The sequence below is a fragment of the Anopheles gambiae genome, chromosome 3 (genome assembly GCF_943734735.2).
Source record: "Anopheles gambiae chromosome 3, idAnoGambNW_F1_1, whole genome shotgun sequence".
In the NCBI taxonomy this organism is placed as follows: domain Eukaryota; kingdom Metazoa; phylum Arthropoda; class Insecta; order Diptera; family Culicidae; genus Anopheles; species Anopheles gambiae.
The window spans coordinates 22691348-22706899 of record NC_064602.1 but is presented as its reverse complement, the minus strand read 5'-3'; the positions used below and the strand labels follow the sequence as shown (position 1 = coordinate 22706899).

The following is a 15552-nucleotide window of genomic DNA, read 5'->3' as shown; positions in this document are numbered from 1 at the left end:
TAGCGTTGAGAGGAAGCGAGAAAGAAATCAGAATCTTTTAACCGAGCTGCGGTTAATTGCGAACAGAGCCGAAAGAACGTACGAGAAGTTAAAAGCGCTTTGCGCTTGCAGAATGTTTTGTCTGCGAAGCCGGAGTCACCGGACGACCAGTAGAAAGGAAAATGTGGGGGGGGGGGGGGAAATGGGAAGCAAAGACAGTGCACAACGTTGAGTACGGAGAATACGGCCACGGGAGAAAAAGCCCAAAGAGAAAACATTAAATTCACACACTTCTGCTTATCCCGCGCGCTGCGGGGACGACATGAGCGAATTGGAATGAGGAAATGATTTTGTTGCTGAAGGTTGTTTAGCGCGACCAGTGCTCGGGTGTGTCTGTGTGCGTTTGAGAGAGTGTTAAAAGAGCTTAAAGCTTCCTTCCAATTGCTAGGTACCATTTGCACATTCCTTTCCGCTGGCTAATCGGTTGTCATCTCGTCATCGTGATTATCATCCTCAGCCCGCAAGATTTCCTGCAGGAGCGTTAGAGATGTCGCTGTATGTAGCAGTTCACTTCCACTAACTCTGCATACAAATGCGAGTCTATTTTGGGCTGGCACGGAAAGCACAGCATTTAATCGATTAGCAGCACACTCGCCACGAGCCGCCGAAAAAAGGCAAATATTTATCACTGGCTTAACGGTTTCGGAGGTTGTTGTCACCAACAGGCACCATAACCGATTGAGATTGATCGACAGAAACAGCAGGGGGAGAACGGAACAGAAAAGCACTGTAGAATAAAAGAGGAAAAAACACACGACAAACCTGAGATGATACTCCCAACCATTGTGGCCGAAGAAAGGGAGCGAAGATGAAAAGAAAGAAGATGAAAAACAGAAACAACAGCAACAACAGCGGACGGCAACGACGGGTGAAGAAGCATCATCATCATCTGATCGGTGATGTTGAGGTAGAGAATGAAAGCGATCTTGGCTCGATCTCGCGCGCAAGGTTATTGAACTGTACGATACTCGCCACACTTGCTGCATCCGTATGTGCCCGGTTTCCCGGGGCTGGGGAAGGAAAACATGCACCGCGGTGCATCGGGTGGTGCAAAGTAACTGTTATCCAAGTAGCAAACAGAAAGTAAACAGCCTGTTCCGACGGTGCATTCTTTCAGTTTTGCGGGTATAAGCTTTTATTGAGGATGTTTCTTTCTTTTTCTCTCAAAATCGATGTGATTGGATTCGCAGTAAATATGATGGGTTTATTGGCGCTTCATAAATTTGGGATTTTAAGCTGCAGCTGCACTTTCACAATACCCTAAAAAGGAGAAAATGCAAAGTAAAACCCCTTCAGGATGGCTTAAGAGACCGATTAAAGACATTCACAAAATTACTTAAAACAAAAGTGTCTTTTGAAGTTGTATAAACATGTCCATGCACGTTTTACCCCAAAAAAGCACCAGCTACTGGTTAAGCGCGCTTCCGAGGCTGTGTCATGCTCACGAAACGAAACACAAAAAAAAAGCAGAATTCGCGCGTAAAGCTCCCGCAACCGATGAGTTGAAATGAAAGCAAACAAATCTCGCGCGTACTTGCACACACACACAAAGGCAGCGAAAAATGAAGCCAAAGATCATCGAACGATACTCGGTGGGCAGGAGCGGAGGAGACGAAGCGCGAAAGGAGAAAAGCGATGCGATGGAAAAAAGTTCTACTGCCAGAACGAACCCAACGGCAAGATGGAAGCGACTGAATGCTACGGGAGATGGTAATGGCGATGAAGATGGCAAGAACTTGAAAAACGAGTATCGAACAAAGCAGGAGCGAAGCGGGCGGCAGAAGGCAGCCGCAAGGGAAACGAAGATGCGAAAGGTGTACGTGACGATCGGGTTACACACGCTTTGGGCTCGGTGCGCGGAGAGCACCCGAAGAGCGCGATGAACGGGAATGGAGGAAAATAACTTGAATTTACCGCTATAACGTGATCCAGTCCCGTGCCGCTGTGTCGATCGACCCACCGGGTTCAACGAACGGCCGCGGCCCAACGCCACAAACCACTCACCAAGAACGCGCGCGCCTCGGTTGGGATTTGTTTACGTAAAGCTCGATCACCTCACCAGCGAACGGGGGCTACCGGACGGTTGAGCGTGCGAGAGCGCTGAGCGAGAGCGGAACGGGCGTGGAACTCTCGCCGCCCGTAGATCTCACGCATCCCGCAAGCGTGGATGGATCATGGCTGACGATCACAACACGATCGGGCGAGCGAGCGAGCGAGAGAAAGGGAGTGAGAAAGAGCAAGAATTTCGCAACGATGCCTTCATTCGCCAGCGCGATGGTGTAATGGCTACCGGTTAGGGGGCCACCCTCTCGACACTTGTCACAATGGCGCGCGCGCGCGCGTACCATCGGCATGCGGCTATCGGAATGTGAGTGCTGCTCCACCACACACACTCACCCCCCGCACGACGATGGCGTCTGGTGGATGGAGCTTTATTCGGCGAACAGGTGAATTTTCCCTGCGAACGCGCGCGCACCACTCACGCCACGCTTTGTCCGGGCTGCGTCACTCACGTGGTTTCGGACCGTTGCAACCGTAGCCGGGAGGGTGGACGGCAAAGGGCGCATCGCTCTACATTTACGGACGCCAAAGCGTAAACGAAAGCGAGAGTGAAAAGTCGGAGAAAATTATAGTTTTTCTTCGGCTTCGGCACTGGGGGTCGTGCGCGGTGGACCCTGCAGCCGTTTCTTGCGGCGTGTCCTTTGCTGCCGGGTGTCAGGACCGACTAACCGTGCGAGGTGTTGGTCGGCTGTGTGCGGCTAATGGTGGTTTGCGTGCCGTGCTATGCTAATTGCAGGATGTTGTCCCCAATGTGTGGATAAAACCCGTGAGTTCAGCCACGAAATGAAGAGATTTTCGGCTGACCAATCAAGTGGCTTTACCGCGTACCGGCTAGAAGATGGTTAGAAACCAACCGGTACCTCAATTTTGTGTCCTTTTTTGTGTTCTTCTTTTTCGCTCGTTTCTCTTCCTTTTGCGCCTTGCAGCACATTCTCATGCGGGGTTTGTGCATGCTTTGAGACCCGTGCACGTGCCTTATGAGGCAAAAAGGAAGCGGGTTTGAATGGGCCGCCGGGTGGAAGAATGTTTTTCGACGGACGAGGGGTCAAAAAGCGAAAGTAAAGCGAACTGCCACCGGGCAAAGCGGGTGAAAAAAATGCGACAACAGTTGAATGAACGCAAAAGTAGGTCTTTGGCCGCAAAATTGGGGTGAAACAATTTTGGTGAACTTTCTGTTTCGGGGCAGTATTGATTACCGTACCCTCCCTTCGTGAGCCGGTCAGTTGGTGTAAGGATATCGCTCTCAGATTTTTTTCTGTGTTGGCTTGAAGGATGTAATAGAAAGAGGGCGGTGTGTTGTAGGAGGTTGTGTCGACAGGTGAGGTTTTGCGGTATGTTGAGAGTGCCTTAACGGCGCATAATTAATGCTGCTGGTTTGTGCTGTGTACCTTACGCTGATTGACCCGTTGACAGCAAACTGGGGTTTGTTTTATCTGATGCATGGTCGCGGCTGGAGGAGGAATAAAACATTTTATTATTAGCTGTAGATCTGGGTCAGATTCAGTGACGCTGGTGTGTGTGTGTGTTATTGATACGATGAAGTCAATCCAGAATAACACGACATTGCGAGATGTATCACATTGCCGGTGATATGTTTGGATAAATCATTTTTTTAAATGTACTCATTTAATGTGGTATTTATTTCTTTATTTATTACATCGTTTTCAGTTACAGATACAGATTATAGACAGAAGAAGACATCATATTAATTAAAGTTTAAACACTAACTGATTTACCAGAAATAACTTTCAAAAAAGAATATCAACATTAAAAGTCAAATCTGTTACAAGTTTTTACTCAATATACTCCAAAATGTACATGACCATCCCGAACATTTTATACCTGGCACTTTCCATAAATTCTAAAATTTATTCAAAACAATGTAAATTAAGGTTTCAATTAAATAAATAACTATCCAGACTTACTCTACACATACGTTTGTGTTATTTATTTATTTCATCTGTTTCTTTTTGCATATTGTAAAGCATGAGTTAAACGGGTATTGACGTAAGAACAGGGAGAACAAACATTCCAATTTTGAAGCCCAAAGCTTTGTTTTTCATTTTCAATATGCTTTAAAATTCTAACTATTTTTTGGCTTATCGAATTGCTACAGCGAAATACAAGATGTTTAAAATATTAATTGAAAACAGCTTTGTTTTTCATTTTCAATATGCTTTAAAATTCTAATTATTTGTTGGCTTATCGAATTGCCCAACAGCTCGAAACAGCTAACGAATCGAAACAGCTTTGTTTTTTCATTTTCAATATGCTTTAAAATTCCAATTATTTTTTGGCTTATCGAATTGCTACAGCTAAATACAAGATGTTTAAAATGTTAATTGAAAACAGTCATTTATTTCACATTACAACAACCAATAAATAAATGTATCGCTACAAAACTAACTACACTTCGCGCAGTGGATTTTAGGAACCTCAAACGTACGCAAGTTATCCCGTAACTCCTCTAGACATAATCCCATCACGAAAGATTTTAACGATTCATTAAAAGACGAACTTACCATCCCAGTGTCATGTCAGCTTTCGTACGCCGCAAAAGAGCAAATCGAAAAGCAACCAGCAAATGCATGAAGTGTCAGAAGGGAATAGTGTCTCTCGCTCGCTAGTACGCATGACTCGTCCTTTCATTCAGAATACTTTCGTTTAGCTTTCGTACTTTTCTTCTTCTTTTTTTGGTCACCGGTCCACCATAGCCAATTGCACTGGAAATTTCTCGCAAGGACATCTGTTGATTTGAATCCTGAAGGGATGCTGCGGGGAAATGGAGATACCATTTTCCACCCGCTGGAGACTATATAAAGGCTCGCCATCTGATAAGAACGCTATCAGTTTGCGTTAGTTGGCGATTGGCACAGCTGAGCTTGTCCCTCATCGGGTCGTTCTATTGCGGTGCTTTCTATTCCTAATGTGAGTGTTGTGAGTGGTGAAGTGTGATCAAACGGATAAAGCTTGGTTTGCTGCTTGTACAGCATCCCCCTAAAACCGGTTCTTGGACAGTGATCGACGGTGACAATCTATCGAACGACCTTCCGAGCGAGCAAACGGGTTTGGGGAAAACCCAAACCAACCCCAAACTGCGTGTATTCATAATGCTTGTGTTTAAACGCGGTGGTGATAAAACTCTCCAGTGCTATTTTTGGACCTCCACTATAAACCCAACCTGCCGTGTGCTGTTGGGAGTGTGTGTGTGTGTGTGTGTGTGTGTGTGTGTGTGTGTGTGTGTGTGTGTGTGTTTTATGTATCTTTCACGATGCTGCCCTCAATAGTTTCCGTCGAAAAAGGAGTGACGCGCTACAAGTGAATGGACTAAGGGTGCCGAGTTATCGAAAGCTGTTTGATCCTGTATGAAAACTCGAAACCTGTATGAAAAATGTTACCTCTCCAGTCGTTGGGTGAAGAATTTATGCAAATTTGTAGCTGTTTTATGAGCGCCGCGTAGCCAACTTCATTCTAGCGAATAAATGTTCTCGATTAGGTTGCATCTAGTTGTGGAAGGAACAGCGAAAATCATACAACCACAAAGCTAGTCAATTAAGATACATCGATACGCATTAACCGGTCGAAAGAAACCGTTGCTATCGATGTGCTGTGCTTGCAAAACGATAAAATCTACAACATTGCTTGTTAGTGGTACTGCAATCGGGAGAAGAGAGAAATTGATTTTGCAAGAAAAGGTTTTAGTGTTTATAGACTCACACGGGTTATTACATTATTTTAAGTACCATAAAGTGTCTATTCATGACGCTTTTATGTTAGTCTTACGGTTTCGTAGCAATCGATTTGAGAAAAAAGGGCCACGCTAAAAAATGATTACTCAGTAGAATAACATCTTGCTTGTTAAAGACCAATTACTTCTTGCCACGGTACGCTGTCGGGTGCCTTATTTGAAATTAGCGTTATGTGTGAGGGTATTTAACGCACCTGCATTGCACAGTGAGACAGAGCAACAATTATAAAGTTGTGTTTGATGATATTGTGTGATATAAACCTATTGCAAGAACAAACTCAGAAAGATTAAAGTGCTAGAAAAGTTAATTGGTATGAAAATGTGTTTAAGCATTTCTATCCAAGATGCATTAAGCTAGGATATTATGTTTAACACAGTGATTATTCTTCACATTCTTAGTGATTATTTGCTGCTAAATATTTGAAGTTTGTTATGAAGTTTAAATATTTGAAGTTTTATTTTATTTGGACCACCTTGTGGAGCGAACTTCTCAGACGCAATTTAAGTAGCATTTTTGTAGGCAACATTTGAATCACAAAATCTTTATCAACCAACCATGATAATGTGAAACATCAGCGAGATGAAAGGAGCAAATATATAAGCAACATTCGTTTAAAATAATTTTTATGGCACCTATTCCGTGCTTGTCAACGAGCAGAACCATTTGGCTGCCGTTCTATCTGTCAAGACAGTCGAACGAACGAACCCAGGTAGGAAACGTCTTGCTAGGAAAGACAGGAAGGAAGCCCAACGAAGTCACACGTCGCTCATGCATACACAGACACCCTAGATCACCCTAGAGCACCGAATTACGTACCTTCTCCCCACCGAAAGTGCAGTGTGCGATGTGTTGTGGTTTAGTCGAACAGTTAAAACCTTTGCACGATTGCAATTTCCATTCATTCCACAAACCGTCCTACTTAAGAACCGCACTGGTGGGACCAACGCGGTCGTGTTTCGAGCCGTAGGTTTTCAGTTACTTTTCACATTCCATCACTTGTGGTAGATTTAACGCGGTCGCAAGGGCTTTCGGTTCGTACATGGATTGATAATTTTTACTAGACCCTTCCCGTTCAACACTGGGAAGCTCAGTTTTGCCTGTTGTATTCGCTCAACAGTTGCTAATTACAGTGAAGAAGTACGTCTTTTCAGGGAAACGCTGCTACTGTGGTGAAGCGTTGCTTGAGCCGTGGTTTTCTGTTTTAATCAACAAATCAACGAAGAATCACCGCAGAAGATGGATTTCGACGAATATCGAGTGCGAGGTAAGTATTCACTAAGTGGACGGGTAATTAATTGTGACAGCGCTGACCGTCGTGTAAAAAAAAAAGACCCGAGCGGGAATGGTGATGGTTCCGCACCTGGGCACCCCTTTTAGGTGGATTACATTTTGTGTTGCAGGAATCGTGTAGTAATTAAAAGTATTAGAAAGTATTTCGATAAGTGTTTCATAGAGATTAAAGTCAAGATTCTTACTTACTTACAATTGTATGAAAAATTTGATTGGAAAATGGCTTATATTTCATATGATTTGGTAGATTCATCAATTATAAGTATTGGAATTTCTTGAAGTAGCAACTCTAACCGATTGCACAATCTTACGTAAAACGTTCTTTGATATTGGTACTAAAGATTTAGCCACGGCAATGAAAAGCTTTCATTTCAGTAAGGGCTTCATTAGCCAAAGATAATCGTTCCAAATCCGATTTGAATACGCAATAGAATAATTCACATTTTCGGCCTGTTGTGAAATACTTTGGTGACGTTTAGACGTTGTTCTTGCCACTAAACTCAATAGTTTCATGTAGTTTAAAGAAGATTTAAGGAAATGTGACATGTTTTGTTCAATATACCATTCAACCGAGTATTATAAACTTTCTTCCCACACTTCCAATACAACAAAGGGCAAACGTCTCCAGCTCAGTTCTCCATAAATTCCTTACGTTTAATCCACATCGAATGCAAAAAAACAAAAAAAAAACATGTGTATAAACTCCCAACAAAACACAGCCAGATATTGATTCCGTTTAGGTCCGATTTGTCCGAGGGACAGCAATAAAATAAAACACGCTACACACATTCCACACCAGTGGATACGTGGGTTCGGTCGTGGCGATAAGCTTAAGCCGATGCAAATCGCCTCAATCGCCAATTTGAATCAATTTAGAACTCCCATTGCTACATCACTCCACCGTTCTCGCTTGTCTTGTACTTATTCGATTTATGACCTTCAATAATGAAAAACTTCTATGCACATTGACACCCACCCAAAACACTTTGGCTGGTTTGTTTTTTGCAGGCAAGGAGATGGTGGACTACATCGCGGACTATCTGCAGAACATTCGCGAGCGGCGTGTCCTGCCGGACGTTCAGCCCGGGTACATGCGCAGCCTGATACCGGAGTCGGCCCCGCTCGAGGGCGAACGCTGGGAGAACATCTTCGCGGACGTCGAGCGCGTCATCATGCCGGGCATTACGCACTGGCAGAGCCCGCACATGCATGCCTACTTTCCGGCGCTTAACTCGTTCCCTTCGCTGCTCGGCGATATGTTGGCCGATGCTATCAACTGTCTTGGATTTACTTGGGTATGCTGGGCGTGCGGCAGGATATCGATTGGCGTACGTTTATGTGCTTGATTTGCTTACCCAACTTCGCTCCCTCCCAACAGGCATCATCGCCCGCCTGCACCGAGCTGGAGTCGATTGTGATGAATTGGCTGGGCAAGATGATTGGATTGCCGGACTCGTTTCTGCATCTGCCCGGCACTAGCATGGGCGGCGGTGTGATTCAAACGACCGCCAGCGAGGCAACGCTCGTGTGTCTGCTGGCTGGGCGGACGATGGCCATTACACGGTTTCACGAGCATACGCCCGGGCTGCAGGATGCGGAAATCAACGCCCGGCTGGTGGCGTACTGCTCCGACCAGGCACACTCCAGCGTGGAGAAGGCGGCGCTAATCGGCTTAGTCCGGATGCGATTCATCGAGTCGGACGATCAACTCAGCCTCCGCGGCGATGCCTTGCGCGAGGCAATCGAGGAGGACATCAAGCAAGGGCTGATACCGTTCTGGGTGAGTACCGATGGTAGGGTGGGAGAACCATTGTCCCTCCTGCCCCCTTATTTGTGGGTAAAGGCAACTGTTGGGCAGAACCTTCTAGTTGAAAGCAGTCAGCATGCGGTGACAAATCAGCTTAGCAAGTTGTCGGTTAGCGTCGTCCTCGGGGATCTCATTAGCCACGAGTGAGAACTCGGTCACCGAAGGGAAGTTTTGTCGGTTGGTGCACTGGTTTGGCTCGTGCAATCGTGTTGCTGGGAATTGAAACCACCGCCAGAGTCTCAAATTACTTGCGGTGGTGTGACGGGTGTGACTGTCGGTTAGATTTTTGGCCGGAGGATGGAGAAGCGGAAACAAACGAACTTGTTGATTTCTGGTGTCAATGAGTGGCCGATGTTTGTTAATTATGCAAGGGAAGTAAACAAACTTTACGATTGGATGTAGAGGAAGAAATCGTTGATATTTTTGGAAAGTTAAAGCTTAAGGCGATAGCGACATTCTTTATAAAAAAGTAATACGTTTGAAAGTAACATTTCATGATTCTTAAAAATAATTTTACTAAAGTCAATTCCAATGAGCTTTTCAAAAATGAAAAGGGAATTACTCTTGTTTACAATTTAGTTGTTAAAACTTTGAGATTACAATCAATTTCGAGGTTGTTGGGACATTTTTTACACAGTATTCATTCACTCATTGATGCATGTCAACTAGAAGCGCTCAAAAAGCGCCAATAGTGAATGATAATGAAATTTTAAAAGAGGCAAATACATAAAAAATATACTGTTAAATATACCTACTATTTATTAAGAGGGAATTCGAGATTTCAATGTACATTTTTCAGGTTGAGCAGTATAACAAATACTGGTTATACCATGTACAAATACGATACATAGTTTATTATTTGGGGTCTTATTTAACGGAGTACTGATTAACTAGATCGTCTTAAGGTACAGTCATCATCTCATATTTCGTCTATTTGGCGTAAACGTCCTACGCGAACATGCCGGCCTATACAGGCTTTCAATACTTTATTCAATACCACGTAACCGGATAGTCAGTCCTTACTACGGGGGGACGGTCCATTCCGGGCTTGAACCCATTACGGGCATGTTTTTTGAGTCATTCGAGTTGACGACTGTACCACGGGACTGCCCCCCGAGATCATCTCATACAATTTAATCAAAAATAACAGCTTAATAACCGTGTTTACCGTATTCTGGTAACACGAATAACCTGTTAAATCGTTTTATTTTACCAAAATTATGTCGATACTTTTGCGGATGGTTATTAATTAAACAAATGGATAATATAATTAAATAATCATTCATAAATGTCCAAATTAACCGTTGTTATGACTAATAATGTTGACCCTGAGACTAGTGAAACAAGCTAGGCTTGATTTATGACTCCCATTTTCCGTATTACTATGAAATCCAGCTAATGATTGATCTTGATTGGTTTTACTGAACGTGTAATAGTTCCAGGCGAATATAAAGTTAATAGAACTAAAGTATTTTAATGTAGTAAGTTTCTGAAGCATTTAAACAGGCATAGATGTTGCCCGTGGATCCACTTGGGTGGTTTTCGACCTCCACCACGATTCTCATCCATTGCCGTTACCTGAACCTGAACGCTCGTCATCTTTGTAGGTGTGTGCCACGCTCGGTACCACCGGGGCGTGCGCCTTCGACCATCTGGACGAGATCAGCGAGGTGTGCGCACGCTACAACATCTGGCTGCACGTGGACGCGGCCTACGCCGGCAGTGCGTTCATCTGTCCCGAGTTTCGGGTGTGGCTGAAGGGCATCGAGAAAGCGGACTCGATCGCGTTCAATCCCTCCAAGTGGCTAATGGTGCACTTTGACTGCACCGCGATGTGGTAGGTGGCTTACTGCCTGGTCCGTCCGGTTGATAAACGGCGATCGCTCTAATGGGTTGTTTTGTTCACTCTGCTTCACTGTGGGGATCCAGGCTCAAGAACAGTGGCGCGCTGCACCGAACCTTTAACGTGGCTCCGCTGTATCTGCAGCACGAAAACTCGGGCCTCTCCATCGACTACATGGTGAGTATCTGAGGGGGTGGAGTAGTGAGCTAGAATGTTTGCGCGTGGTTACAATTTATTGAAACTTCTATTTCTCTGCCTTGCACAGCACTGGCAGATACCGCTGAGCAAGCGGTTCCGGGCGCTAAAGCTTTGGTTCGTGCTGCGCAGCTTCGGCACCCGGGGACTACAGAAGCACATTCGCGAGGGCGTCCGGCTAGCGCAAAAGTTCGAGGCACTCATCCTGGCAGACCATCGGTTCGAAATTCCGGCCACGCGCCATCTGGGCATGGTCGTGTTCCGGATCAAGGGCGAGAACGAGCTGACGGAGAAGCTGCTCAAGCGGCTGAACCAACGCGGACACATGCACGCAGTGCCGGCCTCGCTTAAGGGTCGCTACGTTATCCGTTTCACCGTCACTTCGACGTACACTACGAACGACGACATTCTGTCGGACTGGAACGAGATTCGCACCGTTACGACGGAGCTGCTGAGCGACCTGAACATACAGCAGGTCGATAAGCAACGTGTATCGTTGAAGGGTGAGTACTGGAGGAGTCTGAAAATATTAACATCTGTAGAGAGTTTTCATACTATCTCATTTGTACATTTTATTTCGTTAGTGTTTCATCAAGAGCTAATTCTTTAGTTTATTGCACAATTGGGTTTCTTATCTTATAAATCTTCAAAAATCAAATACTGAAGTGTCACATAAGTCTTCATCGCAGGATCGTCTAGGCTCATTAGTGGTTCATATATTTAAAGATTCAGTCCTGCAGTCAGTAAAGATGAGAGACACCAGCGCAGCCCTTCGGGAAGAGATATATGCTGGAGTGAAGCTGGTACTTACATGGAAAACAGACATTCTCAAGTAGTCTCATGATGAACAATCTTGCACCTTCCCTTTCATAATGGCCATCCACCCCGTAATTTCCATGATACCGTTGTGCACGATGACGTATTGAGTAGGAGGGAATGGAAGGCCTGTTTTAACCTCTCTATAAGGTTACAATCCCCGTCCATATCAGTGAGATATGCCTACTAAATTACAGCCTACAGAACAAGAGAGAGCAACAGAGAAGGCGAGAGAAGAAAGATTTTTAAAGAATAAATATCATTTTATTCCAGTTGCATTTTATTATACACCATTTTTGGTCATCCACAGGAGCTTGAATATTGTTCGTAGTTTCTATGGTTCTATTTGTTTGAAGAAAGAAGTGGAAATTACTAAATAAAAGTCTATTTAGACATTTAGATCTCGACACCATTTGGCTTGGGTCTTTATGGTCGAGATAATCGTGGAGCGTTTGTTACGTGTGAAATACCAACATTTCGACATTTTTTGTGGTTGTTAGCTGATATTTTTGATAGATATTTACTCGACGTGTGGTTTTTTTTAGATCTTTGCTCGTCTCGATGACGTTTTAGTTCAGAAAAGATCCTAAAATGCAAGATATATAGGACGCTATAAGGAATTTTTAGTGCCTCAAGTTCAATTTGTCTCTCTGTTGTTGCTGTCGTTCTCCTGTTCTGTTGCGGTAAAGTCATCAACTTGCATGACTGAACAGCATGCATGTCGTGGTTTCAAGCCTTTAATGGACAGTCCTCCGTTGCAAGGACTGACTGTAGGCCGGCATAACCACGTAGGTTGTTATGCCTAGAAGACAATTTTTTCTGTGGTTAGTATTGGCAAAAATTAAATTTGCATATAACTGACGCGCTCTTATGATGCTCTGTTAAATTTATTTTTTGTCTGTTTAAATTGTATGAACCAAACCGTTCTCTTTCGATCTGCACATTGCTAGAAAGTTTGTGACATCACTTAGGTATTTTCATAAGGTAGTGATGCTAGTGCCCCGTCACAGCTTTGGGCAGTTAGCGACACGTTGACACCTTCTAGTATAAAAGCACTTAACATTCCAACATAGCATAGTGTCCATCCGCTTGATCAGTTCCTTCGCCTCACCTCTCGAACCACCTCATCCACATCGCACCCAGCCCATTTGTTTGAAACTATCTTCCCGTTTTCTGCGTTTAGATACGCGCGAAAAGAACGAAGCGTTCGGATCGAGCCTTCTGCTCGCCAACTCGCCGATGTCGCCGAAGATCGTGAACGGCTCGTTTGCGGCCATCTTCGATGCGGACGAGTTCCTGGCGAAGGTGTACGCCGGTATACGCATCTCGGTAAGTGTACTCCACGGTCGGTGACGGTCGGCAGCCACGTTGTGACACGGTATGGGACTTTCCGCACCTTCCGCACTTGCAGAACCAGGACTCACCAGCGATGAGACGGCGCGTCCGGGGCATCCTCATGTCCGGCAAGCAGTTTTCGCTCGACTCGCGTATGGATCTGGTCGTGCACGGGATCGGTCCGGGTGAGGTGCGCAACGGCATCGAGTCGAAGGCCATTACCGAGGACCTGGAGGAGGTCTGGGAAGGTACGAAGGGAAGGTAGTGTAGGCTTCTAATTCCTTACAAAATTCCGTCGCTTTCCTGCACTTGCTCGTGTATTTTTGTGTGTGAGTGAGTATGCGTTTGAATGTATGCGATGTGTGTGTGTACGTGTGCGTGTGTGTGAGCGTGTGTGTGTGTGTGTGAGTAAAAGCTTGGTTGTGAGTTTATGCTAGCAAAAGCTCCTTTACCTCTGCCAGCGCTTGTTGAGGAACGCTTTTGCCGCCGACGCTTGTGCACTTGCATGCAATGTGGTACTCGAATTTGTTTACAATTTTTCGTGCATTTTCACATTCGAGCAGCTTGTGAGCAGATGGAGCTTTCCGACCAAGGTGAGTATAAGCAGCGTGTGAACTAGAGCAACACAGCGAACTATGTTTTATGTGAACAAATATTTCAAAATATTTCGAAAAGAAAAGATCGTTAAGTTCAATTCGATTTCATTGTTTTTTGGTAATATTGTTCACACTTTTTAACATCATCCTCCCGCAGAGAACACACCGGAAGACAGCACCCTCCATCAACAGCGTCACCGATCCCCCTCTCCCCAACCACCACACTTCATCGAACCTCTCCCGATACTGCCTGTCGTCGGTCCGTCCCGGGGTCGCTCACAAAGTGTGGACACCGGCATTCTTCGTGTCCGTGCTAATGCCCCCGACGCCAGCTGGTTGTTGGAGCGCGAGGAAGCCCTAACCCGCTCCGAGCCGTGCGCCTCGACCGACTCCCTCACCAGCGCACCCTCACTCACCTCCCCAACACCCATTCCTCCTCCTACTCCACCACCCATCACAGCCACCCCTAAAGTGTCCTGCGAGTCCCAGCTCGACAGTATCGACGAAAACCGGCCCTCGGAGAACTTCCCGCGCAGCAAGCGGCGCTGCTCGGACAATTCGCACCTCTTCTCCCTTACCCGGCCCAACGTGTACCCCGAGAAGCGTCAGTCCGAACCGGCCATTCGGTGTGCCTTCTACAACCGTGGCTTCGAGATGCTCTGCCCACCGCGCCCACCACCACCGAAGCGGGTGCTCTCCCAGAACGATTTACCCCGGGCGCGGCACCTGCGACGACAAATATCGACCGTATCGGAGTTGAACCTTACCGATCCGGACGACGACTGGCGTCGGGCGAAACTGCTGGTCCCACCGTTTCGCTACTGTATTGCGGACGAATCTGGACATTGCATCGATTTCGACACGATTCTGCCCTGTCCGGTAGCATCGATCGACGATGAGGCAATTTTGCGCGATGCGTTGCGGTTCGAGGAGAACTTTGTAGAGCGCTGTGAGCAGATCTGTCCCGAGCCGGATGCGCTCTGTCTGGAGACGATCGAGGAGCGGGTGCTGGACGAGCTGACATCTTCCGGGGGTGCCAGTGGGGGTGGAACCAGTTCAGACGATGAGCAGCAAGGCGAGGAAGTTATCTACGAGAATGTGAAGCATTGCAGGAAGTGTGGACATCAAAGGATTAAATTATAATATAGAGCGAGTGATGGGAGACGCGTACTGATGGGGTTTCGAAATGCGGTGTGGTCTTTGGGAGATAAATTGCTTCATATAGAAAGTTATAGGCAGCTTTTAAGCGAGCGGTAGCAATTATTCAACTGTTAGTTATGTGTGCCAAAGAAAACTATTTAGATGAAAATAGAAGTTTATCAGGATTTTGTTGCTTCATTGAAAGGGACCTTGTTGGTGAGCTTGCAGCCATTTTCAAAAGTATGTTAAGTCACAAGATTTTAGACTGTTTGAATCCTTCGTGGCCATTTTTGATTGATTGATTGATTGATTATTTAATTTCCATTTATAAGGCGAAATGCCCACGATCTATCCTATTATTTAGCATATTTAAATTTATATTTATTCTGCATTTTATCTTGTTTCAAAAGATTAGTATATGTATTGTTTAGCTTGTGAGGGGTATCATAATGCTTTTATTTATATAAAAATAGAATAACACATAGCACGTACTGTGTAGGTTTTTATCATGGAGCAAAGCATTTAAAATCGTTGTTTATGGTTAAATTTCGATGTTTAAAGACTATCTAAATTGATTTTGGTATTAAAATAGTATAAACTATAAATGGTTAAGAGCAAGCATTACCAACAATATAAAAAAGAACAGGTACGAATCAGCATATGTAAAAGGTTCTTTGAACA

General features: G+C 45.1%; 1 protein-coding gene across 8 annotated transcripts; it reads left to right on the top strand.

The window, feature by feature from the left end:
• The first annotated feature begins 4491 nt into the window (after positions 1-4491).
• Positions 4492-15102, top strand: LOC1279960 (histidine decarboxylase). Of its 8 annotated transcripts, none has more exons than XM_061657425.1 (11): positions 4493-4726; positions 4815-5028; positions 7001-7113; positions 8148-8434; positions 8518-8919; positions 10554-10783; positions 10876-10966; positions 11055-11487; positions 12984-13129; positions 13212-13383; positions 13699-13793. In XM_061657425.1, the coding sequence occupies exons 3-11, from the start codon at positions 7086-7088 to the stop codon at positions 13752-13754; spliced, it is 1845 nt and encodes a 614-aa protein (XP_061513409.1). In that variant the 5' UTR covers positions 4493-4726; positions 4815-5028; positions 7001-7085; the 3' UTR covers positions 13755-13793. The 8 variants fall into 8 exon arrangements, with proteins under 8 accessions (XP_061513411.1, XP_061513409.1, XP_061513407.1 ...); XM_061657423.1 differs by having other exon boundaries at positions 4494-4726; positions 6988-7113; XM_061657422.1 differs by having other exon boundaries at positions 4494-4726; positions 6985-7113.
• The last annotated feature ends 450 nt before the right edge of the window (positions 15103-15552 follow it).